The sequence below is a fragment of the Amphiura filiformis genome, chromosome 2 (genome assembly GCF_039555335.1).
Source record: "Amphiura filiformis chromosome 2, Afil_fr2py, whole genome shotgun sequence".
Lineage (NCBI taxonomy): Eukaryota > Metazoa > Echinodermata > Ophiuroidea > Amphilepidida > Amphiuridae > Amphiura > Amphiura filiformis.
In genome coordinates this window covers 60006624-60034267 of record NC_092629.1, presented here as the reverse complement: position 1 = coordinate 60034267, position 27644 = coordinate 60006624, and the positions used below count along the sequence as shown (strand labels likewise).

Below are 27644 nucleotides of genomic sequence, written 5' to 3'. Positions count from 1 at the left end.
GGTTAAGTCTTTGATTTCTTTCAGCTCTTTTTGATTTGCTGATATCCACATAGTTTTTGTTTCCCTCTTGGTCGTTTTATGTGTCGTTCTTATTCTTGAAGAGCTTGCTTTGTTGGGGTATGATCAGGTAGTCTCAGGAAGTGTCCTAACCAAAGCAGCCGCCTCTTCTTGATTTTATTTAACTTTGTTTCTATTCGACTACTATAATGTTTTACCCTCTGTAACAATACTAGTTTTGTTCATTGTCTTGGTCTGGCTGAGGTCACACAAAGGGTAAAAACACTGACAAATAGAAAGGCACTCTGCATTTATGGTTATATAGTCTGAGATAAAGATCTCACATTATCCTCCAGATTCTAATTCCATGGACTAAGACTTACGGTCAAAGGTTCTTTTCCATCATGGCCCCAAGTTTTTAAACCCTCTGCCAGAAGCCATCAAGAATGCTTCAACCTGAGCCAATTCAAGAGGCTTTTTATAAGGTCATCTTTTCAATCCAATTACTCATAGTTACTGTAGTTTCTGCTGCTTGCTTTATTTATGATGGGAAATATTATGTTTTTGTGCTCTAACAAATGTTTTGTGCTATGTTACCGGTGTTATATGAACTGTTTACAGTTTTCTGCATTATTGTTTTGTAGACTGGGCAATCGAGGTGACATGATCATGATAGAATGCAGACAGACTATTGAAATGATGAAAGACAACATTATAGGTCCATATGAATTCAAAAAGGTATGTATATAATGTGCACTGTCTACGCACCCTACCAGCCTTGTCATATTGATATCAAAAACAAGGACATTTAATCAACAAGGATCAAAACAAGCCTCAGACCAAAATGGTCCTAGTTTGCAGGTAGGTCCATGGTCTTAATGTAATCAATCATGTGTGTCCTTGTTTGACAACAAATACCAGTGCACCCCCCACACACACACACCCATCATACACACACCCCTTGAACCATTTTGTTGGCCTTATGGCACTTATGGCACTCTTCGAAGTTTGAGTTTTATTTGTCCCAGCATAGACTGACTCTGCACTCTAAGCGGAGATGTTGTTTGTAATGCGTTTGTTGTATTTTAATTTTGTACTTTTTTTTTGGCTTTTCAACAATCTTTTTGTTTGTTTGTATTCCACAGGAGAAAGGTCAGCACAGATTTTCGTTAAATTTTGTGACTCCAGATGATATACTTCACATGATGTGTCAACTACACAGAGCCTCAACACTCCCTCTTGCTGATGAAGCTGCTATGGTAAGGTCCTAGTATAGGTCATTTTTCATAAGGTCTATGGTCAATACAGAGAAAGGTCAACACAGATTTTTGTTCAGTTTTTGTGTTTAACCAGTGTGTAACCAGTCAACCTTTGGTAGTGTCACAAATCAATTACTAATTAGATCGAGCCGAGTCATTTTGGGCCGCGACTCAAGTCAAGTCACCAGAAAGAGTGACTTGAGTCCAGAGCAGGGTCAGAATTTCGGCGTGAATCAGAGAATCGATTCTCGCAAAGATTCTCGTAAACAGATTTGTGTGAAATTGATTTGCGAGAATCAAATGATACCAGCAAATTTATTCTGCAAGAATCAATATTGATTCTCGCACTGTGAAACAAAATTCTGACCCTGCTGAGTTAATATCTCGCGTGGACTACACAGAGCATCAAGCTTGCACAGCATCAATTCAAGCTCCCATAGAAACACACAGTATCTTTGCTCACTTCGGAAATGTGTCCCAGTTGAGCGCTCTCTCAACACTTTGTGTGGCTTATAATTGGCAAAAAATAGAGACTCATAACATTGTGGATTGATATAGAATGGCATGTGCGTAGTTGGGTGCAGCACCTACACTAGTTGTGTGTTGCGTAATGCGTGACTAGTGCACACGTATGTTAAATTAAGCACACGTAAGTTGGAACTTTATTGACGCGTACAGTAACAAAAACAGAATAATTTTGCCAATTAACAAAGTATATCATGGTAGGTCATAGTTTTAAGGTCATATGGTCTTAGCACACAGCCAGTGTGGGTTTGTAATTTTGAATGTATTTGATCTAGTCATCCATTAGATAACACCATTTGAAATTCACACTCCTTGTGTGGAAGCTTAAGGTCATGTCTTCCATAGGGGGTGTATGGAATTCAACTGGAATAACCCATTGTTAATGCACTTTATCAGATTGGAGCTATTGTTTACTCAAGGCAAAACAGAGTCAGTTTTAACACAAGTTGGTTGGAGAATCTCTATGAGAAGATCGTGATGGAAACCGTTGGTGATCACATCACACCATTAGTTGTCAATCCTGGGCGTGTCATGCTGACCTCTTCAAGGCTGTACTTTCAACCATTCAACAATGTAGAACCGGTAAGTTAATATTGAGGTGAAATCGGTAAGCGGTACATGTAGTGTGTGTGTGATGTTGTGTGGTTCGGAAATCACTTACAGCTATTGATCCTGTGTGCAGAAAGAGTCATCCCTGTGCATGTTAAGCGTCGGAGCTATTTGAAAAGGGGCCCATCCCCGGTTCAGATATCTGCAAGCATAAGCAAACTATTACTGTGCACGTACATTTGTAAGGCTTGTGCGATTATACTCAAAATTGAGGTATTGCACATATATAGGAAGAAGGAGGAAGGCATTACAAGAGATTTTATGTATGTATATGTGTTTTCTAACTGAAGAGTTTAGATGCAAAAAGACCAGTTTCAAACTTTGAGTTAAGGCCACCAACAGGCATTAAATTGAAACCCTTCTTTACAAATTCAAGGAAAATATTTGAAAATTGGATCAATACAAAAGTAACACATATTTTTAATTACGTTATCTGAATATGACAGCTCACTTGTGCAATAATAAAATAACATAAATACTTTTACCCTGTACCTTAATTTTGAATGTCAGATTTAATATTGACTACATTGTATTCAACTTTGGTTAAATTCACCAATGGTTAAATTGTGCCTCATTATGTTTAACAAAATTAAGTATGCCCTTCAGGCAAAGGAAAAAAGCCAGTTTTATGGGCCAGACTGACCCAGATTTTGGAGATTTTTTTTTTTTTATTTTGCTAAAATCGGCTGTTTGGGGGGCAAAAATTATTGATTTTGACTGAAAATTTTTGAAAATAATTCAGAACATTTTCAAAATATGATTTTAAAAAATAATCAAATTTTTGCCAGATTTTTCAAGTTTTCGGTGATATTTTTAGGGTAATTTTAGTCTCCAGAAAAAAAAAAAAAAAAAATCCTGACCGACCGACCCTACTTGAAAAGTCTGTCCACCTGTAAAAACCTGTTTTTTTTTTCTTTTGTCGCCTCAGTCTGAAATGAAGTGATGTGATTTCTTTCATATTTAGATGAATCAAGACCAAATAATTTCATCTTTTTTGAAATTGCTGAATTTCTTTGAATCTAGGATCCTGTGATCAAGATCAATCTATGTGACATCAAGAGGGTTGTCAAGAAACGCTTCCTACTCAGGCAGGTGGTAAGTGTGCCATTATTAAAGAAGCCCTATATATGTAATACTGGGAGAAAACTTGCCATCGTGGATTGTCACCTATTGGGAACCAAAATAGTATATCTCAAGTTTTGCCAGTCAAACAAAGTATAGTATGGACTGATGTTATAAAATGTTGGTATTGGATTGATCATTCCAATGACCCATCATAAATCAGAACCTGATCATGTGATAACAATATGATTAATATGGTCGTGAATCTTATTAGCTCCCATTTTGTCTAAATTTGCCACCAAAAACTCTTAATTGATACCAGAATTTAGTGCATTTTCAGAAGTTTCAAATCAAAAAGATCACACGGTTGAAATTGCTAAGCGTTATCAACCTTGTTTGCATGCTATGAGCCCCTATGGACTATCCCAAGTGCCTGTACAAAGCTTGGTTTATTCAATCTTTAATTTGAAAGGCATGATTAGGCCAACATTTCTTGGAAGCAGAAGGGATAGATCATCTTGACTGGTAGGCATGGTGCAATTGATATTACCTAGCGATCATTTCCTGCCAAGGCATGGTCTGAAATTTACCTCTGCATGCTCCTGTTGATTTGCAACTTTTGAAAATGAACCAAATTTCATTTAGTGGTATTTTAATTGTTGTCAGTTTAGAACTTTTGGCAGCATGGTATCAAATTGGAGCTAACATGTTTCTACACACAACTGTATCAATCAAATTATCATAGTTTGTCTCAAAGCCCCATCTCATGTCTGACATAATCTGATGTCAAAATAGCCTAAATCCAGGGATGTATCTACAGTAGGTGGTGGTGGGTGGCAGAGCCTACCACTCAGTTTGTAGCCCGCCACTCAACTGCAATTTTGGCAATGGAGCCCAACAGTCAGAGTCTAAAATTGCAGTTTTGTTGAATTAGTCAAGAATTTGATCAATTCCGACAACAAATTGCCAAATATGCGAGATTTTCATCAAATGTCACCCATCATTAAAAATGTCCTAGCCACAACTCAGCCTAAATCTTAAATATAAATAAAATTCTTCATCTTGACCACAGTGAAATCTAGAGAGATGAAAAGGTGGTCTATTCTTGTCAAAAGGCTTGTTCCACAGAAAAAAAATTAAAGTAAAAAAACAACTTATTATTGGAGTTAGGACTTCCTTTGTGTGTTGTGTTTATTTTAAAAGTATGTCATGCTTCTGCTACAGTGTCATTGGTTTTTGTGTCTCCAGCAGTACACAAAAACCAATAACACCATAGAAGATGGCATGGCTTTTTTTCCCTGCATAAACTTTGACAGGATGAATATATGACTGGTTGCTGATTTTTGTTCTCTTTTCTAGGGACTTGAAATCTTCTGTTCAACTGATACGTTCAAATCAGACATGCTGCTAGTGTTTGCCAAACCAGCAATAAGGGATAGGTTACATGACAAAATGTTAGCTCAGTCAGGTATGGTGTGCCACAAGGATTCATCCTTGGCCCATTCTTATGTGTTGTTTATGTGTGGGTATACATGTGTTTATGTCATTCTGTACAACCAAGTACTTTCTTAATCATCAACTTGTATACATTCTGATGTTACTGTTAATACATTTTGAAGATTTATGGTATATTCTAGGTTCCAAACAGGGGATTCTATGGTCATTCTTAAATACAAACAGTGAAAGAATTAAGATACCAGTTATGTCCACCCTTGTATATCCTAAACAATGACTAATGCCAAAAAGTTAAAACCTGCAGCCAATACCTGTACCCTTTAGCTCTGATTTAAGACCTCATTTGTTGAAATCGGGTGAGAAATAAAGAAACAGTGATCGAAAACTGAAGGAAGGAACAAAATCAAAAGTTGCATTTTAATGTTCTAATCAATGAAAGCATGGTGCTCGTTCTCTTGTTTGAGAACGGTTTGTGTACAAGTCAATAGGGCACCCAATAGAGCAATCTGCAACTTTAAAATTTGCACCTTCCTTGGGATTTTGGATCACTATTTCTTGACCTATTTCAAGGAATGAGGTTTTAAATCTGAGCTACCTGCTGGTTCTAATTATGACACTACATGACTTTGTTTAGGATATACAGGGGTGAAGCTTAGACTAATTCCAATCAGCCGTCTACACTTCGCATGTACTGTGTATGCTTCGTAGTGACGACTGATTATCTTACAGCCAATATCATGACGGACTTCTGAAAACTATTCAATGCGACTTCAGTTGTGCGCCAGTGCGCGATTGACTAAGCGGCGCCAGCGTGCAGCGTCGCTGTACCGCGCCGCTGTGACAAGATCGCGCTCTGAACTTCTAAAAACAACAAACTCGGTCAAAAGGTCAATTTGGACACAACTGCGCATGCTCTATGCCACAGGAATCCTGTCGCAAAATCCGTCACTTTTTTTCCACGTAGTTTTCTCAGTCGTCAATCCAGACGGTTGACGACTGAGGGCAGCAGTCTAGGTGAAGCTGGTATCTTAATTGTTTTGATGTCTGTTCATTTAGCTCATACCTCCACTATGGCTGACATTACAATATTGTTACTTCCATTCCGGATGCTTTATTGCATAAGCCCAATTAGACTTTGATGAAGACTACCAATTTATTCTTGTTTATACAGGTGTATCATTACAGGAGACTGCGCAGGAGAATATGACACTCAGATGGCAGACAGGTGCAATAACAAACCAGGAATACTTGTTGTATCTCAATAGGTATGCAGTAAATACATACATTGTATAATGGGTCTCAGATTTAATAGCACTATATGCGCCCACCTAAACCTGCTTGAGTGACTCCTGCAAAGGGGTGTTAGGCAGTATTTATCAAGACAAGAAGACAAGAGTCAATATTCAGATTCGCTGATCAAATCTGGCCATAGGAGGCAAGTAGAGAATAAACGATAGGAATTTTTGTTTTTACTGTCCTCTACCGTGTGATGATAGATGACAGGCAGGTCCAATATTTTGAGTAGTTAATGCCGGCACATTTTATTCTTATTTTTTTAGACAGTTAAATATTCATTTTAATAACTTAACACTGTTTCATTAATCAAAAATTTAAGTTGCCGTCATGAAAACTCCTCTTTTTGTGAAATGAACGAAACTTGTTTACTGTTTTAGTTGTATGTATCGGGATCCCGTTCTTGTATTATTATAGAACACACTACATACCCGTGCTTCGACATGCGTCTTCCGCCAAAACGCAGTTGCTACCGTCTACCGTGGGACAGACGGCATGCAGAAACCAATGAAATTCAGCGCTAACAAGCTAAGCCACAGCCACTGACTAAGAATTGAATTTTGAAGATTGAGTTCCATTATCTTACTTTTATAAATGTATACTATTACTGGAAAATGATTTGTATCCAAATTTACAAAAATCAATCCTAAAAATACTTGGCAGCAATTAAATCTGTATATCCCAAGTATACATAGTTTTGAGATTTTGATGGTTTTCTTATATATTTTAGTGTTTTTCGCTCACTATTTTTGCCTGTATCTCAATTAGTACAATGGCGCATTCCTATATTAAATCCCTATTACTTATGATGGTACTAATCGTAAATCATTGTAGTGAAATGGATTTTATGATGTGCGGTAAGTTACAGTCAATTTTGAGACTTGTGAGGTTTCATAACATTTTGAAATGGACCCCTGGACCATGATGTTGAAACCAGTGATTCATAATATTTATCTGTGTATTGATACATAGTGCCAGGCTGGTGAGCAAAAAGTTTAGCATCAGTATTTCTTTATTATTCTATTGCAGCCAAGCAGACAGAAGTTTCAATGACCTGACGCAATACCCTGTTTTTCCATGGGTCATAGCAGATTACGAGAGTCCAGAGTTAGATCTTGAAAATCCAGCAACATACAGAGACCTTAGTAAGCCAATGGGTGCACTCAATCCAGATAGACTTGAAAGGTTTAAGGTATGTCCAATGACCTGACACCTCAATCTGTTGAAAACATGCTCAGACCAATTTCTAGAATATGCCTCAAATACCACCTTAACCCTCATGGGCACTGGCCAAAGAACTATTAACTAAGAACTATTTTGATTGGTTACAATGTCATACATGTATATTGAGCCAATCAAAGATTGGTGATTATATCATATAAGAGGCTCTGTAGGAACGTGCAGTTGGGGTTAAAGATCGGAATGTAGTGTGACTTTTTGTGTGCATTTTGCGACAAATGCAGCTGTTTGTCCTCTTGTGTTTTCCACAGCGGAAAACTTAAGAGAGGACTTTTAAACAAACTTTAAGAGGAGAAACAAAGACCCGAACAAAGCTAATTATTTCAGCGAAAAATTGCAGCCGAGTCCACAACTGTGCTGGAGAACTGAAACATGTCGCAACGGAACATCGCAAGCAAAAACGTCAAATTCTATATTGGCCTTGATACCACACATAAAGATGCATGTAATAATGAGCACATGAAAAGAGCACTTTATATAAATGTTTTTATTAAAGTTGGGTGACCTGATCGACAGCCTCATTCCCCCATGTTTTCCTATCAAAATGGAGATTTAGGCATCGGAAGAGTTCATATTTTCTCATAATCCCACTGAAAATTTAGGCCTAAAATATATTCCGTGTAGATTTTATGAACGAAAAAGTGACAGCCTCATCCCAAATTTTGTGGTATACCACACATACCGTTCCATGGGCTGTTGTGAAACACATTTTTACTTCCATTTTTACTTCTACTTCTAATGTCAAAGCAGCTAGTGCAATTTACCTCAAAGCTTGGGAATTGGATTATTTTGGTACAGGCCCCAATGTGAGGTACAAAACACAATACAAAAAAATCTGACCACCTACCGTTAATGTTTGATTGTATTCTATACAGGAGCGATGTCAAGACATGCCAGAACCCAAGTTTCTATATGGTTCACACTACTCAACTCCTGGCTATGTGTTGTACTACTTGAATAGGGTGGCACCTGAGTACTCACTGTGCTTACAAAATGGCAAATTTGACCAACCAGATAGGCAATTCAAAAGGTGAGACTAATACTGGTGTACATGTGTACACATGTGCACACAGCGCCACCCCCCACACACATACATTTTATTTACCTCATTTGTTTTAGCACTTTAATGTTGCAAACATCTTAAAGCCTTAATGTACGATCTTTTTTCAGAATTTACCTTTATTTTTTTCAAACCCGATTTTTGGGCATATTTGTAATACTTACACATGTTCTAACTTAAATCTATGAGCAAACTGTCAAATTCGCCCTATTTAAAACTGGTTGATTTTCTTTTGGTCCGACATAAAATCATAATTTTTTAGATTATGATTTTATGTCGGCCACGATCATAAACCGTAGTCTCCTACAAAACTAGTTTGATTACGCTCCCTCCACATGTGGAGGGAGCGTAACTCTGAGGCCGCTAACTCTGAGGCCGCACTCGCTGTCCTAATCCAAATAGTGCGAGATGTTTCGAGTGATAGAGGTGAAGTTTATGATGTTGTTTCTTTGCAAATTCCCAATGTTTTTCGCGTCCAAATGTATTGGGAACTTTCATAATGATTGCATATTATCATATTGGAAGAAAAAAAGAAAAATCTAAAAATTTAAAAAGATCGTACATTAAGGCTTTAAGTGCTGCTGTATATATGGTATATACAACAAAGCATTTATGGTAGATATCAGTATTTGCAGTTTATAGATATCACAATCATTTATGGTAAATGTTAGAAGGGGCACGTTAATGCAACGGTCTAAGACTATGACTCATAATCACGAGTGAGCTTCCGATTGAGTCACCGTGGCGGCAACTTGTTGTACATTTAGGCAAGGCTCTTTACCCCTATTGCCTCTCCCTACCCTGATGTACAAATGCGTACCTGCTTTATTCAAACTCCTGGTGAAGGTGTAGCGATCCCCTTGCAGCAGTTTTGTATGTAGGAGACTGGCCCAATCACGTCGAAAGAGAGATAGGCACTCTCTGGCCTATGAACACAGGTTCATTCCCTTTTATCAGAATTAGTTCACTTCCTCCCGGAGTGCTGCAGTGAGCCTCTATGTGTTGTACATCATGTCTGTACTTAAATTGTGATACAAAAAGCAGTGAAGCAGATTGGGAGTGTCAGGGGTTAACTCTCTAATCTTTTTTATTTGACTCTTGAGCTCACAGTCAATTTCAAAAAACTTAACATCCTCTTTGAAGGATTGAATACTCTCTTATGTCATGGTTCATTAACCCAAATCGTAATGCATCATGTTACCCACATACTGTAAACGTTTGGCTAATGGCGCACCTGGGCTCCTTCGCCTTGGAGTAAATTTCATGTACAAATAGAGAGCTCCCGCCTCTAAAAATCCCAACAAGAATTACGTGTATGTGCCCTTATTTGCTTCTGGGATTTTTATTGGAGGGCACTTTTAGTTTGTGTCTAAAATTCCAGTTATGTCAAGGTTATCCCATAGCGCCATTTAGGCGAACGTTTACGGTAATGCACGGTGGGAGAAATGAAAGTCTGTGTTCAATCTATAGCTGCCGACTAAATTTAAGACATTTTCTTCCAGAGCCAAAACCCCAGCAAGTTGCTATTTCTTGAAACCGGGTCTCATGCATCAAAGGCAAATACACTAACCACTGCACCAAGTTTTACCTTTAAACACAGAATATGTTAGAACCGAAGTTCTGGTAGTAAAAGATTTTATACATATATATATGTGCGTACACACACCCCTACACACAAACACACACAAATCCTGCTAACCCAACAGACTAAACTTTCACTGTCACATTAGTTACAAACACACATTTATTGGTTAAATAACTTTGTGTCAAACCAGGACCTTTGCACCAGAAACAAAACGTTCATCCGCAGGGTTATACTAAATTTTTTTCTTTGTATATTTTACAAATATAGTATAGCAGAAACATGGAAGAATGTAATGAGTCTACCATCTGATGTGAAGGAATTAATCCCTGAATTCTATCAGCCTGAGATGGCGGATTTCCTTTCAAACAGAAAACTACTGGAATTAGGAACTATGCAGGATGGGTCAAAGGTTAACAATGTAGAGCTCCCTCTATGGGCAGATGGTGAGTAAATCATGATCTTTAGCAGTGTTTTAGTGTTATGTAGGTGCAGGGAGGATGTAGTGTCCCCATCAGAGGAAAAAAAGTGACAATTTCCATAGAAAAATTACCAATGTCCCTCAATCAATCCTGCACAGATAGATGTCTCATGTTATACCTTAACATAAACCTAAACCTAAACTCCTTATTCTAAAGATTATGGGTAGTGAACTTATATTCATTCTAAAAGCTTTGCTGGTTGTAAAAATAATAAATACAATATCAGTTATTTGTAAAAGGATTGCCAAACCCACAAGATTCTGAATCTGTCCTTCATGTTATTTTCTTAACTATTCCTAAGCACAATCCTAATCCTAATCCTAACCCTAAACTAACTATGACCCTAATTTTGTGTAAAATTATATGAAGGAATAACCAGATGTGGGTCCTAGGAAAATAGGAGGATCACAGTCTTCAGTTCACCTAGGGGCAATAGCTGCACCATTTCTCTCATGAACAGTTCATAATGTATACCTTTTGAGATAGATAAGCATAACATGACCTTAACATGACTGCCAAGATAGCTTGTAGCAAATGTCATTTTTGTTTACCTTTCAGATGAGCTAGATTTCTGTCGTAAATGCAAGAAAGCTTTAGAGAGTAACTATGCATCTCAATATCTCCATGAGTGGATCGATTTGATCTTTGGTTATAAGCAGAGAGGGAAAGAAGCAGAGGATTCAAATAATTGTAAGTTTAGACTTGCGAATACCATGGAATTCTGTTGAAAATATAGTATTTGAAACAACCACAGTGTAGTACCCTGCTAGTCAATAGGACATGGTCAAATGGAAAATACTCAAGCTATTTATGGATTAAGTAAATTTTTGTATTGACTGTTGTTTACATAGTGAAATTGCAGTTTGAAAGATAGTTTAAAATTATAAATTTGACCACAAACCTACCGAATTTCTTCGAATAAACGCCCCCGGGGGCGTTGCATTTTCCAAACGGGGGCGTTTATTACAGGTCATTTTAAGCACGACAATTCCCTTTAAATTCATTAGGTAAACTATAGATTTGGGTAAACTTAAAATGACGAACTATGAACTAGAAAATACTTTGTCTTTGTGTATAAACATTGAAAGCAAAGTTGGCTTGAGGTAGGTTTGAAGCCAAATTTGAAGTTGTAGAAGTGTGTGGTGTAACGGTAACAGCAGTTAGACCAGCTTATCCGAGACCAAGACCGAGATCAACAGGCCATAGACATGCAGGCTTAGCAGGTCTTATGAATGGTAACTGTGTGAAGTGTGTGGTGTAGGGTTAGTGTTAACAGTGAATCACAACATAACCATGAACCAATTGAATGTAAAAATATTCTCATTAGAACCTGACATTCATTCATATTTGCTTTCTTCATTGTTTCAGTGTTTTATTACCTGACCTACGAGGGTGCAGTAGACTTAGATAGGTAAGCAGCAAGGGATATTTTTTATATCCTAGTCAACCTTTGCATCTAGCTGGAAGTACCTAAATTTAGATTTCTCTGTGTTCATAAAACTGATTTGTCACCATTAATACTTGTTCTAAAACATAAAAAGTAACTAAACAAAAGAAATGAAGATTCTACGAGGGTTCGAACCTACAACCTATATTGCTCCAGAGTCAACACCACAAGGCTACACAAGTTGTTCTGTTGGAAAGGTGTTTGTTTATCTTACTTATTAATCTGTGATCAATAATGAACCTTGCCTTTTACTATGAGATTCCTATACAAATGGTTACTAGAGAAAGAAATAACAAAAGGGTTAAACCAGGGGGCTGTAGTTTGTCTCAAGCCTTCTAATTTGTGACGTATTAGCATTTCACAAGAAATACTCATCGGATGTCATTTGAGAATGTTCAAAAGTTGACAACTAAAATCATAATATATTCGCTGTCGTAGTGCATGTTAGTAACCATTGGTTACTGCTCCAAGCCTGTTCCGAATTTTAATATGCCATAGGCTTTGTGTTGTGATCATTTCGATCAGTGGTTCGTAACAAAGAAAGCGTGATCCAGTTTACCTAGCAACGGTCATATTCTAACGTGCACAGGGCGTTTATGGCTACCATGGAGTTGTATTAGGGTTCATTATCAGCTCTATGGTGCCTATGTATGTGTACACAAAAATATGTGAAGACTGTGCTTTAAAAAATGAAAAAAATATGTGGTAACAGGCACAGTAGTGTTTTCATGTGCAGGCTTCATGGAATGATTGGCCCTCATTATAACAGTTCATGCTGGATTTTGCCTATACTTTGTATACTTTTTTCATAAAACAATGTTGGAAATAGTTCAATTTTAAGATCTCTACAGCATAGATATTTTCTGTGCTTTACTTTTTATAAACAGCAAGGGGAGAAAAACAAGGATGATTTGAGTGACATGTGCACAAGTAGGATTATTTTAAGGTTGTCATAATTTACATACTTGTTATGTACATTCTTTTTTTCAGTGTGAAAGATCCCAATGAAAAGGAGTCCATCAAAGCCCAGATCATGGAATTTGGCCAGACACCCAAGCAACTCTTCACCAGACCACACCCTGCTAGATTCTCCACACCAGTCTTGCCAATTGAGATTACAGCTCAAGCAACTCATGATGAATCTGTGGTAGAGACTGAAGATGATGTAGCCATTAGTACTGAAGCAAAGGAAGATGATTTAGAGGAAATAAATGCAACAAGTAAGGCAAAAACAAATTTGTTGTATTGGAGTAACCTGCCCTACCTTAAAATTGGGCCTGACCTTAAAAAAACCCAGAAAAGTACAGGGCACCATCGTATTGGTCATGTAACCCCCATTGTGACCTATGTTAGCATTAAAATTGCAAGATTTTGCGCGCATTTGTCACTGTAAAGTCATTCTGGCAGGACAACATGGAAATTGTACCCTCTTTAGAAATTTTGCAAGATATGCCACTGATAAGTTTTGGATAGTAGCAGCATTTGCATTATGCTGTGGGTTGCACCAAATTTTTCTTATGAAATTTATGTCTTGGGAAGAAAAGTTTGGGAAGCCTTGCCTTAGAGCTTTCCACACCAAAAGTGTCAAAAGTTCAATTCAAGGAATAGGTGAACAATATCAAAAAAATAATTACCTGCATATGAATCATCAAAAAGAAGCTTTTAGCCTTGAACAAAGCTATCATTTGAGAGGAAGACTGCTCATTGGTGCCAGAAGTAGGTAAGTGCAATAGCTGCCATGTGTAGTTTTAAGATGAATACAATATATTGTGTGTAAATTGCCAAATGTTCACAGGGCAGCTATCACACTTACCGACTTCTGGCACTGAGCAGTCAAAAATTGAATTGGAGAACCAAGATTTGCTGTGGAGAATTTCTTTTACAAATTGATCATATCATTTTTGTTGACAGATGAAGTGCCTATTCAAGTAGAAGCCTCATCATCATCCTGCTGGGACAAAATAGAAGACCTCAAGCCTATGGCTGATTATAAACTACACAAAGAGTAAGTTCTACTACTATTGACACTTTGCATGTATCCGTCATCTTGCTATCAAAATGAGGTTCTCCATATGCAAACACACATCGTCAGCCTGCTACGTATTTACCCATGTCATTTTTTGTAATTCTGAAAACAAAGAACAAAATGTGGTTCAAGCATGCAACAGTTACATAATCACCCAAATTGTTTCGGATTATTACCTTTCATTTGTATCAATATCATTTGTTCTTATGCAAAGATTGGTGAATAATTATGTTTAAATGCATGCTTGAAACATATTTTGTGTTTTGTTCTCAATATTGCAAAAAATGACTTTGTGTCGAAATGATTTTATAAAGTGTACATGTTCATGAAAACATGAAAGGGGTTTGCTCAAATGTGCACTTCTTTAATAGATCCTGATTTTGGGATGACCGTGCAAAGGCAGGGTGAGGGGGTCTTCAAAACCATTTGTACAGGAATTTGCCACATAGACTCTGGACTTCTGACTTTCCTGATACCTATTCAGAGGTAAATTTTATGACCCATAAATATTAATATATCCCAAAAAGTATAAAATGTGAGGGGAAATTGGCAAAATGTGCCTAGGTTTTATACTTTGGTTGCATTTGCCTCTGCTAAAATGCGTCAAACATTTTCATGTGAGAGGGCATCACTATGCCCCAAATTGGTGAAAATGTTCCCCCAAACCATGGCCCATCCAAGAGAATTATGCTCTTATTTACAGAATTTTTGCACAATTTCAATGTTTGCATTAATATTAATATTTACACAGTCTCCTCCGTTGTATTTGTTAAAAAATGTTACCCATGCTGACAAAACCAAGAACAAGTTACAATTAACATGTGCAGTTTTTAGTATATATGTATAGAAATGCTTGAAAAATAATCCTTAAAGGAGGATTTCGTGATCCAAGCATCCTCTTTTTATGACATTTTTCAGTACATATCCACGATAAAAGCCTATTCCCAAAATTTCAGTTGATTCCGATTTTGCGTTTGAGTTATGCATGATTATGTGTATTACACTGCTCCATAGACAATGCGTTGTAATTTCGTTCTGGTGCACCAGAACGAAATTCAAATTTCACGATATCTTTGCAAAACAAATTAATCTGCAAGAAATATTTTGTACATAAACATTATGTAGCCAGAGGTTTCCAGTGATATAAAAATCTCAACTTTTTTTGAGAAAAGTGGGGGATGAGGCTGTGGATCACGAAATGCCCTTTAAAATGACATTAACAATATTGTTGTACTTAAAGTAATGAACCGCTTTATATGAGATGAGAACATGTACTAATGTACATGTAGGTACACAAGGCCAAAAAAACGTTATTTTTATTCTGTAATGTAAATACCTCATGTAGTACATGCCTTATTTCAATACTAAGATTTACTGTTATGTTGGTTTAATTTTCAGCACAGTACATGCAATCAAACTAGCCAATCAGGACAAAGTAGTCTTCTCTGTTTCACAAGGTAAGAAAAACACCACGGGAAGGCACTCAAATATCATAGTGTACACATGCGTGACCACAATTTTGCGGTCCTTGCTACTGGTAAAAAAATAACCCCTTTTCTGCGCAATTTGGTAACTCTCATGGTTGTCAACTTTTGTGTTGAGTTGGCGGCTGGGGTTCTCACCCTGGTTTCCACCTAGTAAGTATCAATCCCACATGACTCTCAGAAGACAACCAAAATTTGACTCTTTTAGATGTAGGACCAACAGATTTCAGAATAGTCCCCTACCCTTTCTCACCAACCTCCTAAAAGCAATGTAGTTTTCTTTTCTTGCCAGTCATTTTTTGATATTGTTCCAAATCCAGTCAAGTGCAATTCTAATGTGTTCTTATTTATTTTCATGTTTTTAATGTTTGAGTGTTTTAATTATAATGTATGTATTTTTCATAATGCTATTTTTAATGTAAATGTCATGCAATTCAGCCGTTGGCTGCTATGTGATTTTTTAATAAATATACAATACAATACAAAAGGAGGGTGACCCATCCTGTTTTAGCTAATTTAAATTTGCTGAATTCAAATTGCTGGCTTCCAATCTGTATTTTGACTTGATGACCCTCAAAATGACACATAAAATGACCCATATATGGTTTCACATGGGTCAAAAATTATAAAGCAAAATGGCTCCTAACTCCTACTGAAATATACTGCTAACCTGTTTATATTATATTAGTAAGCATTATAGTTTGTAAACAGTGGGTTGATAAAACAAACATACTTCTTCTGGATCTACAGGTATATATACTTGTTTCCCATTTCTGTTTGTATTATTATAAGCATTATATATATATATATATATATATATATATATGAAGAGCTTATTTCCAAACCGTGTTAAGTCCACAAGATTCACTTTGAAGAAAATCAGGAATTTTCTTTATGGCAATGAAAAAAAGTTCGATTTCTATAAAATTACAGTGAAGTGAAGGCGACATAAATAGGACCATAAAAACATGTTAAGTTAAAATCTAGAGACTTTTGATTTTTTTTAAATGAATTAATTTGTTTTAAAAATAGCATGGACTTAACACGTTTTGACACAAAACGCAATTTATGGCATAGACTTAACACATTTTGACACAAAACATAGTATCTGTAACACAGAACTAACCATATTTTTCTCAAATTGTCTTAAAAGATAACAAATTTATTAGAAACATACAAAACGTGATTTTCTCTACTATAAAACACAATTTTGCCACAAAACACCTTGCATCTTGAACCCCATCCTGCTGCCCATTTTTTACCAAAATTCGACGTTTAAAATAGTTCAAAATTCAAAACTTAGTTGAATTGCATTTCTCAGAATTAAATAAACATCATTTCACTGACAATAAGTGATGACCTGAAATATCCACTTGTTTTAACACATTATCACAAATATTTCCCCCTCCCCCATGCTGCCACCCTAATCTCATATTGACAGTCGTAAGTTTTTAAGTCCTAAGTTTTTGTATACCTTTAACTTTAAAATTATACATTGAATTTAGTAGCACATTTTGATAATCATACAAAATAATAATATCAAAAACTAACTCTACCACCATCCTCTAACATTAATTCTACCATCACAGCCTCTGCCTCTGCCTCTCCCCCTTCCCACCCTATTCATGTCTTTCTGGAGGTATCTATCAAATATTTCAGAAATCCCATACAAACTAAGCCTACTAATATAAAACAAAAACAACAACAACAACAACTTTTATGCAGACCAAATTCATGTATACTAGTCTCAGGACCAAACAAGAACGTTGGCGATTAACTATTGGAAGCCCTATGCCGTGCTACTTGCCTACAAGCTGCCCACAAGGGCATTGTTCGTGGACTTAACACAGTTTGCTACAAAACTGGATTGGACTTAACACGTTTTGGAAAAAAATTGATACTCTGTGTGTCAATATTTTGGAACTTGACTAATTTTGGGAAAAAACAAACACATTGCTGGATAGCCCTAGTTACTCACTACCCATTTTCATCAAAATCTCAATTTTGAAGGTGGGTGGACTTAACACGGTTTGGAAATAAGCTCTTCATATATGTATATATTTTTATCTAGTCTACAAATTGTTTTATTTCAGATTCGCAGCTGAAATTATATTCTCTTGAAGACCAGCGTCAACTCAGGAGTGTCAGCCTATCAAGCCTGCCTCTTTCTTGTCTCGCCGTTATTCCGGATAAAAAACAGGCATTAGTAGGATCATGGGACAACTCGGTGTAAGTCAAAGATAATCAATTAAAACATTTATATATCGTCAATGAAGTCCCAAGCTACTGTGTAAGTTGACAAAAAGCACAACACCATACTGCTATATCAACTTGGCACTGTAAAATCAAACAGTTTTTTTGGCGTGTTGCGTACTGGTATATGTTCTGCGGAAGCATATACTGTGTTGATGTGTTGACCAGACAGAAGTGATCACATCATGCTATTGGCTCAAAATATGACAGACTCATAAATTTGGGGGTTTGATATAGCATATACAGCCTGTCTCAAAATAAATTGTGCAAGTGAAAAGCGCCCTCTTTGGCAATTAGAAAATATCGTTGTGACATGATGCTTACATCAACGTCAAGGGTAAAATTACAATTGTGCCACTTTTACTAGGGAAGAGGGCTTTACGATGTAAATCAGTAATCAGCATCAAGTTTATCAAGAGTTCGTGAAATCAAAAGAATGCATCAATTACACAATACAAAAACTTTGTTAATGTTTTTACTGTTTTATCATGATGCATGTATAATGATGCTCCTTTTCCACTTAAAACAGATTAAAAGATAAATAAATATTTCACATTCTGCTGTAAAATTAAATACATGTGCATGTCAATGATTTTATCATGGTAAATACTGTTCTCTTAGTCACTAAAACATGTTAAATTACAAACTAATATTGAACACTTATAGGTTAATGAACGCGTATTACTTGTTGGGAAAGAAATTAGACAAAATAATGCAAGCGCGCTGATGTTGATGGGTCTAATGCATGAGCCCCGAAGGGGGAGTGGATTAGACGCGTCAACATCAGCTATCATTGATTTACATGTACAGCTCTCTTCCCTAGTAAAAGTGGCACAATTGTGATTTTACCCCTTCCTTGTTAAATAAACATATCTCAAAATTAAAACAAGCAAATTGAACAGAACAAACGGTATTTGAGTATTTGAGAGCTAAGACTGCGCCCTTGACGTTGATGTAAGCATCATGTCACAACAGTATTTTATAATTGCGAAAGAGGGTGCTTTTTACTTACACAATTTTTTTGAGACAGGCTGCCCATCTGGGCACAGCATGTTGCGTGACACACGCTTTTGTGAATTTACGCGGCCGTAACTTGGAACACAAGTCGCTTTACGTGAATAATATTTATGTGAATAATATGTGAATTTACGAGTGCAATAACAAAACAAATATTTGCCTGTTACGAGTATTATAATAGTGTAGTAACTTTCGGGTAACATCGAAATGCAAATATTTGCCCATTACGAGTATAGTGTAGCAACTTCCGGGTAACATGGAAATGCATGGCCTGTTCCATACATTGTAAGTGTTAGCTGTGGAAACAGCAGACTTAGCAGTGTGTTAATTTTTGGTATGTTTCATTGTACAATTTTATGTCGCTTTTTGCCAAATAAATATGAATGAATGAATGAAGTATAAAGCTGTGTTGGTGGAAAACCTGTTAATTACAAGGTTGACATCAAATCTCCTCTCTCACTACAGGTATTTATACTCAATAGACTATGGTCGTGTACTAGACACATTAGTAGCACATGACGACGCAGTGTCATCCTTGTGGTTAAGAGATAATCTCCTAGTAACAGCATCATGGGACTCCACTGTCAAGGTGTGGCTGTGCGGAGGATTACAGACTAGCTGTGGAGGAAAGATGGAGGCAGAGTTATTAGCTGAATTAGACCATGATACTGGGGTAGGTCATCATTAATTGCAGGAATGCATAGAACTTTTGAAAAGAAAAAAAACAAAAACAAGAAGTGTAATAACTACAAGGGTCTGTGTATCTGTTGTATTATATTAGTGTATTGCATTATTTTGTGATGCCAACAAGAGATCAATATAATTTGTCACCTATTTTGGACACAATTCAGTTGCCTTGAACATTTTCCCAAAACTGTATGAACAACAATTGGAATCTATATTATGAGACTCAAGACTCAAATTTTATTAATCATTGATCTACTCAATCCACAGGTCACATGTGTTGATGTCAACAAAGAAGCCACGCATATATTATCAGGTACTCGCGAGGGCGCTGTATACTACTGGGAGATCTCCGGCCAATCCATTCTACGACATTCTCAGAATCATTCGAGCGTAGTGCATGCCGTTAAATTCCACCCACATGGACATCAGATGCTGTCTGCTGGAGCGGATCATTATATAAGAGTTGTAGATGTACACACTGGGACAGAAGTATTTGCCAAAGATGCAGGAGAAGAAATAAGGTAGCTATAATCTGCCCAATTAATGCTCTGCATGCTGGTCATAGACTTCAATATAAAAAGTCCAAAGTTTTGAGGTACTTTTCAAAATATCAAGAGCTTTAAAGTGCAGGGCAACACATCGTATTGGTCGTACAACAGAGATGCCAACCCTCCCTATTTTACAGGGAGACTCCCTATTTTTGAAAACCTTTTGACACCCAAATTTGGCAATCTCCCTATTTCTGGCAAGTTATGTGCCAGTGAAGTTGCATGTAATTTTGAAAACCTCCCTATTTTTTGTTTGAATCCACCCTATTTTCTGGATGTTAATGTTGGCATCTCAGGTACAATCATATTTCGACCCATTTTAGTCATTCTGGAAACTGGTCAGTGAGGCGACTTGGAAATTGCGCCCTTTTGTAATTTTGCCTGTGATTCCGCTGATAAGTTTTGTTAAGTTGCACCATTTGTGTTATGCGGTGGGTTGTTGCGCTATATTTTTCTTTTGAATTTTGGGTCATTGGAAAAAAAGTTTGGGAAGCCCTGATAGGTTGCTTTCCACTAAAAAGTGATCTGATTCTGACATCAATATAAAAATAATCATGAATCCCAATGGAAAAAAAGGTGCCATTTAGAGGCTTTCTTGCATAGGGCACGATAGCTGGGTGCCCCTCCTCCCCTGAATTTTATATACCATGGGTACGTCCCCCCTACAAATGCCAACAGAAGGGAAAAAATGCAATAACTGCCTTCCTTTTTAACCCCAAAACTATAAAAACTATTGCAAAATTTTACATACTTTGTGTGCACTCTTTCTTTGTTTTGATTTCTGTAAGTTTTGTTTTGTTTTTTACAGGTGCCTGGTGTGGCATGCTAACCTACTACTAGCAGGAGACTGTACAGGGAAACTACTCATATGGGATATGGTCAAAGGTCAACTCAAAACAAGTATAAAAGGTCATGAAGGTAAGGGTCAAAGGTCACAATGATTATATGCATCACCCCTTTACAATGGGCAAAGATGTATTCGATTTTAGTACAGTTGCAATTGATTTAATTGGCATAATTATAGGTGAAAACAGCTAGACCTCAATATCGTTGGATTTGAATCTTTGAGCTGACTTGGAACTTTTTGAACCAGGAACCATGTCCAACACTGTGAAATATTATAGCCTTGTGATCTTTTTTATGGCATTTCTTTGAACCTTTACTTTCAATTTCCTGAGCAGAACATCCCCAGGGGGAGGGGGAGCGTTGATTACATACAATACAGTATACAAGAATTTGGCAAAATTAACTGAGATATTTACATTGGGAAAAGTAAGTACAACTGATTGCGGTTTGGACTATGCCAGTAGTGTAATGTCGAAGACTGTTTCTGTTTGAGCCTTATAGGCTGGACAAACAAGATTAAAATGAAAATCATCTTTGAGATCCTTTAAATCACGCATCTTAAAAAGTCCATCGATTGGGTGTTACACGTTTTGTTAAAATTTTTGTTTCTTTGAATCTTTTTGCAGGTGCCATAAGTTGTATAGAAGCTTCTGAAGACGGCGCTGTTGTGATTACCGGAGGAGAAGATAAAAAAATTGTGCTGTGGAAGGTTAGCTGATGTGACCTTTGACCTCTAACCTACTGGATTCATAGATTGTTTAATCTCAAGTGTAAAGTTTTAACAGTGCTGCCATATTCATCAGAATGTAAGAATCTTGTAAATGACTTTAACAGGGGTGTGAAATGTCTGCGGTTATGCAGATTTCTGCATTTTTAATTATGCCAACTCGCTAGTTTTAAATTTTAAATTGTTTTAAATCATCATGTTTTACGCCTAGTTCTCTCAGTAATTTCCACCCCTATTTCACCAGGATGCTGTCTGTCCCTGTCTGGTTGGCCAGTGCTCCCAGTAAAAGGAAGAATCTGAGGAATGCAATCATAATGGCTATATAAACACAAGTTGTTGGATATATTTGTGTATATTCTCAGTCATCCAGGTATATAAAATAAGCCGTCAAAAATCAGACGGCTTGAGGAAGCATCCAGGATAGGATGTGAAACGTCCGCCAGTCAATAAATAGTAAGTCCAGTTGACTAGATTTTAATTTAAATCAACTTGATAAGTTGTTGGATATTTTGCCATAAAATGGTGTGATAGTACATGCATTTGGGTATTAAAAATTGGTACTTTGTTTTGTAAGTCTGCACTACCAAACGACATCTCCACTAAAATCAGGTTGTAATCTTATACTTGTTATGGCTGCAACTTGTTGTGGAGATGACTGCATTTCTTCCATGGTGGTTTCTCATTCATGGGTATTATTGCAGACGCCGTGCACAAAAATTACACATACTACCCTATACATATGAAGCAATATTACTAAAAAGGAAGTGACACTCATTGATGAGATGCCTCCAGTTGGAGAAATATTTGTTATGTGCCTCATTTACAGTCCAACATTGATCCCTTATCCAGACCTCTTTTGTACAGATCTGTTATCAGGCCTTGAAATTGTGATAGAAAAACATTTTTTCAACACCTTAATTTCATGTTCTGAAGCATTTACATAGTAGGACATATCTATGTTGTATTATAGTACTCAATCACCATCTTTCAGCGCTATTACCAGGCTTTGCCGTTCGAAATTTGCAGGGGAGCTTTTAATCGCTCTCCTCGAGTGCTACAGGAGATTACTAAGAGAGCATTAATGTACTGTATATGTGGTTATTATTGTTACACCAAAGGTAGGTGAGCAATAAAAAGCTCTCCTCAGCTTTGAGGGGAGTGATGGGAGCAATCGCTCTAGCTCTCCCCAAATTGCAAAGCCTGTATTACCTCATTGAGTAAATGTTGTCTCAATTTTAGTGCTTGAGACATTCAGTGAAGAATTACACATAATTCACTTATCCAGATTTTTTCACTATATCTGCCATCATGTTAGTAAAAAAGAGGTTTGGACAACCAATTCAATGGGCTATTCCATTTGAAATCATTACACCCCCAATGGAAGACATTACCTTAATCTCCCACACAGGGGGTGTGAATTTCAAATGGGGTTACCAGAATGGGTGACTTCAATGGGTTCTCTCAGTAGGTCCAGATAATTTAAGGAGTCAGCTGGAAGGTATGACCTTTGAACTTTAACATTTGACCCCATGGGTTATTATTTTAAAAGCAAATATATATTTATCTCAGGGATGAGAAATATATGAATATATTGTGTAATATTTGTAGAATGATGGTGTTCTTGATTATCAATCTATGGGATTTGAAGAATTTTTAAGAAAACTTGTTTTGTAAAATATGACTTCTTGTAACACAATGACCAAAGTATGTAAACTCAATTGCTCAGTGCCAAGTGTAAAGTGCAATAGCTGCCATGTGTAGCTGAGTACAATATGCTCTGTGTAAATTGCCAAATAATCACAGGGCAGCAATTGCACTGAGTACCCACTTCTGGTACTGAGCAGTCAAACTGTATATAATTTGTTAAGAAGAGAGTATGTTCCTGTGCTCAATAATATACAGTGTAAGCCATTCGCATGCAAAATTTTCCCGATATTGGGAAATTGTGCAAGGTTTTTTTTTCTTTCATGAAATAGACTAAAGAGATGCATGCCATTCACCAACAGGCAACGTCACTTGGGTCCAATTTCTGGAAGCTTGGCTAGTGGTCAGGTTTCCTAAGCCAGCAGGCTAGCCCACCAAGTGGATCCATTTTATTGATTTATCTTTCTAGGTGATGTACGAATGTGAAATTGTTAGCACTGGTATGTAGGACTAATTGACTGGTGGCTTAGGAAGCCTGACCACTAGCCATGCTTTGAGAAACTGGCCCTTTAGAGGATAAATGATGGGAATTTTTGTGTTTACTATCCTCTACCATGTAATAGGACGGGCAGGTCCAATATTTTTATCGTAGTGGATGCGCCGACATCCACTACTTATTGTTTATTTACATTCTTGGTCAATTAAATATTATTTTGATAATTAAACACTGTTTTATTTAGCAAATGAAGTTACTGTCATGAAAGCTCCCCTTTTGCTGAAAAGAAAAAACTTGATTACCATTTTAGTTGCGCGTACTACTATCTCGTTCACGAATTATGCTCTGAAACATGCTAGATACTCGCTCCTCAACAAGTGATGATGTGGCTGCTACCGTGTGATAGACGGTATGCAGAAACCAATGAAATTAAGCACTAACAAGCTAAGCCACAGCTACTAGACTAAGAATGTGCTACAAGTATACGATGAGAAATCTTGCTCTCTACATGGTGTGTGCCCTCACATTTACTCATAGCGTTGTGTGTTATCGCGTTCATGTATGTATGTAGCAGTTTCATATATGTCGGACTCCTTTGAAAACAGATGATGCTGAGATTTACCCAGTTGATGAATGTTCTCTAGTTTATTAGTTAATCATTGTAACTCTATATTTATATATTTTCACGCATCTTTATATTCCAGTTTCCATGCACATGCGAAAATAAAACCACCATGAAAATTACAGCTTACACAGTAGGTCATACTCCTGCGCAGCCTTGTTTGAAGTTGGGCAAATTATGACAAGTTTGTCAAAGACTGGAGTGAAAGCAGGACAATTTCCAAATTTATGTACATAACTAAATACGAGAATATGTCGGATCATATGTGCAGTATACCTTATCATAAAGCTTCCATGGTTAAGTGGATAAGGCTCTGGTGCAGCATACAGCAGGACCTTGGTTTGTTTTCGAGGGGTGATTATTTTTTCTTTTTCCTCCTTTAAGATATGTTATGAGATATTTTAATATCATTCCCTTTAGCAAAAAAATAAATTAACAAAATATATAAAAAGTTGCCCAAATTGCATCATGAGACATTCGTCCAGTCAATATTTTTATTTTCCATAATCATCATCTTTCTTTCCCTTCTCAGTTCTGATATGGTGGTGTTTATTCAATTTCTTTGGACTTTGGTGTTTTAAGTGAATTAACTTCAGTTGTGCTTTTTTTTTCTTCATTTGCATTTTTTTCCTTTCCTTCTTTTAAGCAAGTATAAAATACAAAGAAACTGTAGATTTCATGTGGGTGATATTTGTGCAAAATTAAAAAACACTTGTACTTTTTTTAAGGTTTTCTGTGAAGACCTGTTCATGAAATAAAAGTTGGTGCATTATGTTCCACAAGATTAGAAAAGAGTGATGTTGTCAATCACCAGCATTCACTCAAATTGCCAATTATTGATTTATGAAATCAAGGAAAATGAAAATAGAATATGTGATGCGATCAAGCAAAATCAGTTGGAACTCAGAAATATTAATTTTTCAGTTTCTTATAGGATAGTAAAAAACATTTACAAAGCTGAATTTTGCAGAAAACCCCATTGAAATTGAACAACCAGTTCCAAAGATATGAGCAATTAAAGAGTTTTTAAAACAAAAGGAAACAAAGGGAAATATTTCCTTTGTTTGGCTACATCTCAAAATCAATATTTCTGAGTTCCGACTGATTTTGCTTGATCGCATCACATATTGTGTATTGAAATGTATATTATGATATGTGAGGATGTATATGTGATACAGAGAGTGCACGATGACCAGCAAAATAGGCTATGAAAATGAATATGTGTAAAACTTGGACAAATTCATGCAAGGATTTTATATGTATGTGTTTCTGTCTGTTTGTCGTGGTGTCTGTGAGTGTGTGTGCATTTGTTTACAGTACCAAAGTAGGACACCCGATTCTTAACTATCAAATGAAGATGCAGCTGTAATGGGGAACCATCCTTGCATTTTATTTATAGCTGCAATGCATTTTTGATAGCATAATTATGCATTTGATGTACCCCATAGGAGACTTTATGAAAGGTCCACATTTCGCTGCAGTTTGACCAGGTGTGTCCACGGTCAGATAGTGAAAGTTGCATCCTTGGTGTAAGCGTTTGTGACTATTATGTCTCTCTGCTCCTGTGTGTGAGGCACTCTTTTGTGTCGGTGTGTACTGGGGTGTGCACACATGTGTGCTCTCATGTACTGTGCATGCACAAAGAACAACCATGCAACTCATGACCAAAAATTTTGTAATGTTAACCAAATGTTGTGTAATTTATTCTTATTGGGTTATCTATTTGAATAGTCAGTGAGTTTTTTATTCAATTGTTTCAAATTTATAAAAATAAAAGAGAGGTAAATTTATTGGTATAAGAAAACAGTATTGGGTTATTAGCATCATTGGGCTATCCAGCTGAAATTCATACACCCCTATGGAAGACATGACCTTTAACCTCCACACAGGGAGGGTGAATTTCAAATGGGGGTTACCTGAATGGGTGATTCCATTTGAAATGAAGGTCATGTCTTTTATATGAATTTCAGCTAGAATAGCATATTGTTATTGATAACCATGACCATGATAACCATGGTTGACCCCAAATAAATAACCAGCAATGTTAATTTGATAAATTGTTTTGAACAAAACTCAAAAGAAAATGTACACAACCCTCAATCCTGCCAAGTTATGGTGGTGAATGCATGTGATCTTTTTAGGGGACAAAAGAGGCTAAAATATGCAGATTTTGCAGGGGGCACCACCCATATGTGTGCCACGGGTAGGGGCAATGCCTAAGCCTAGTATCCAGTAATTTTAGAGGTGATGCAATAATGATGTGCTAGGGGTGCAAGCATGAAATTGTCAGGTGAAATCAGGCTTTGCCCTAAATTCAGGTATTTTGTGAGACCAAATGCCAACTTGTTTTTCAGCCCAGCTTGAGCCTTTTTTAGCTTGAATTCACATGCATGTTTAGGTATCTCTCACCAGTTTCAGGGTTTTGAGTGAAACTGACTGGCATCTCTGGTTAAAACCTGATTCAGGTTGGGTGATTTTTTTGCCCAAATTTTCACAATTTATATATTTTCAGTCCATTTTTGAGTAATTTATTTACCACTTTGTGATTTCTGAAGAATGGTTTATCCTCATTCCTGGTAATGGTAACATGAGAATGGGTGGTTTAGCAAGCCAAATGAAGGATGTCAAAGGACCCAGCAAATGTTATCATTATGCCAGGTTATATAAAGTGTATATAAAGGGTGTAAAACGTTTTGATAACATTCGGAAAACATTTTTGAAAACTTGCTGCAAAACATTCTAACATAATGTTATTGAAAGGAGTATGTTGTGATTCTAGCATCCTCTTTTTATGGTATGTTTGAGTAGATATCCACGAAAAAAGTTTATTCTCAAAATTTCAGTTCATTTCGATTTTGCATTTGCTAGTTATGCATGATTATTGATATTACATTGCTCAATAGGCCACTGTGCTGTAATTTTGTTCTGTTTTAACAGAACGTAAATACAATTTCCACAGTATTTTTGCCAAGCGAATGAATCTGCAACATATTTTGCAAACAAACATTATGTAGCCCGACCAGCTATCTACGGCAACCCCCTTCGTTCACCAGGTCACTTGTGCCTGGCCGAAGTATCGTCAGCGTTATCTCCTAGATTTCAGCTGTTAATGCCTAGATATGCGCGACATAAAAAAAAAGAAGAAAAAAGGAAGTTTCCTCTGGTATCAATCTGCATGTTTACACTGAGCACTCTGTATTTTTACCCGGTATTACCTGGTAACCCACAATACGATTCAGGCAACAACCAGCACGTTTCTACTGATGCTTAAAATAAGGGTTGTG

At 36.7% G+C, this 27644-nt stretch overlaps 1 protein-coding gene across 1 annotated transcript in view; it reads left to right on the top strand.

Annotated features, from left to right (window-relative positions):
- Positions 1-27373, top strand: part of LOC140146479 (protein FAN-like) — a 41564-nt gene extending 14191 nt beyond the window's left edge. The window contains exons 5-23 of the mRNA XM_072168341.1: positions 642-735; positions 1143-1256; positions 2178-2363; positions 3414-3485; positions 4812-4920; positions 6079-6172; positions 7230-7392; positions 8315-8469; positions 10352-10527; positions 11122-11253; positions 11932-11974; positions 13001-13230; positions 13922-14015; positions 15435-15493; positions 17614-17749; positions 19256-19463; positions 19745-19998; positions 20834-20943; positions 21498-27373. Coding sequence (XP_072024442.1) covers positions 642-735; positions 1143-1256; positions 2178-2363; positions 3414-3485; positions 4812-4920; positions 6079-6172; positions 7230-7392; positions 8315-8469; positions 10352-10527; positions 11122-11253; positions 11932-11974; positions 13001-13230; positions 13922-14015; positions 15435-15493; positions 17614-17749; positions 19256-19463; positions 19745-19998; positions 20834-20943; positions 21498-21589 — 2521 coding nt within the window. The 3' untranslated portion in view covers positions 21590-27373. The remainder of the gene's footprint in view (positions 1-641; positions 736-1142; positions 1257-2177; positions 2364-3413; positions 3486-4811; positions 4921-6078; positions 6173-7229; positions 7393-8314; positions 8470-10351; positions 10528-11121; positions 11254-11931; positions 11975-13000; positions 13231-13921; positions 14016-15434; positions 15494-17613; positions 17750-19255; positions 19464-19744; positions 19999-20833; positions 20944-21497) is intronic.
- Positions 27374-27644: the final 271 nt, after the last annotated feature.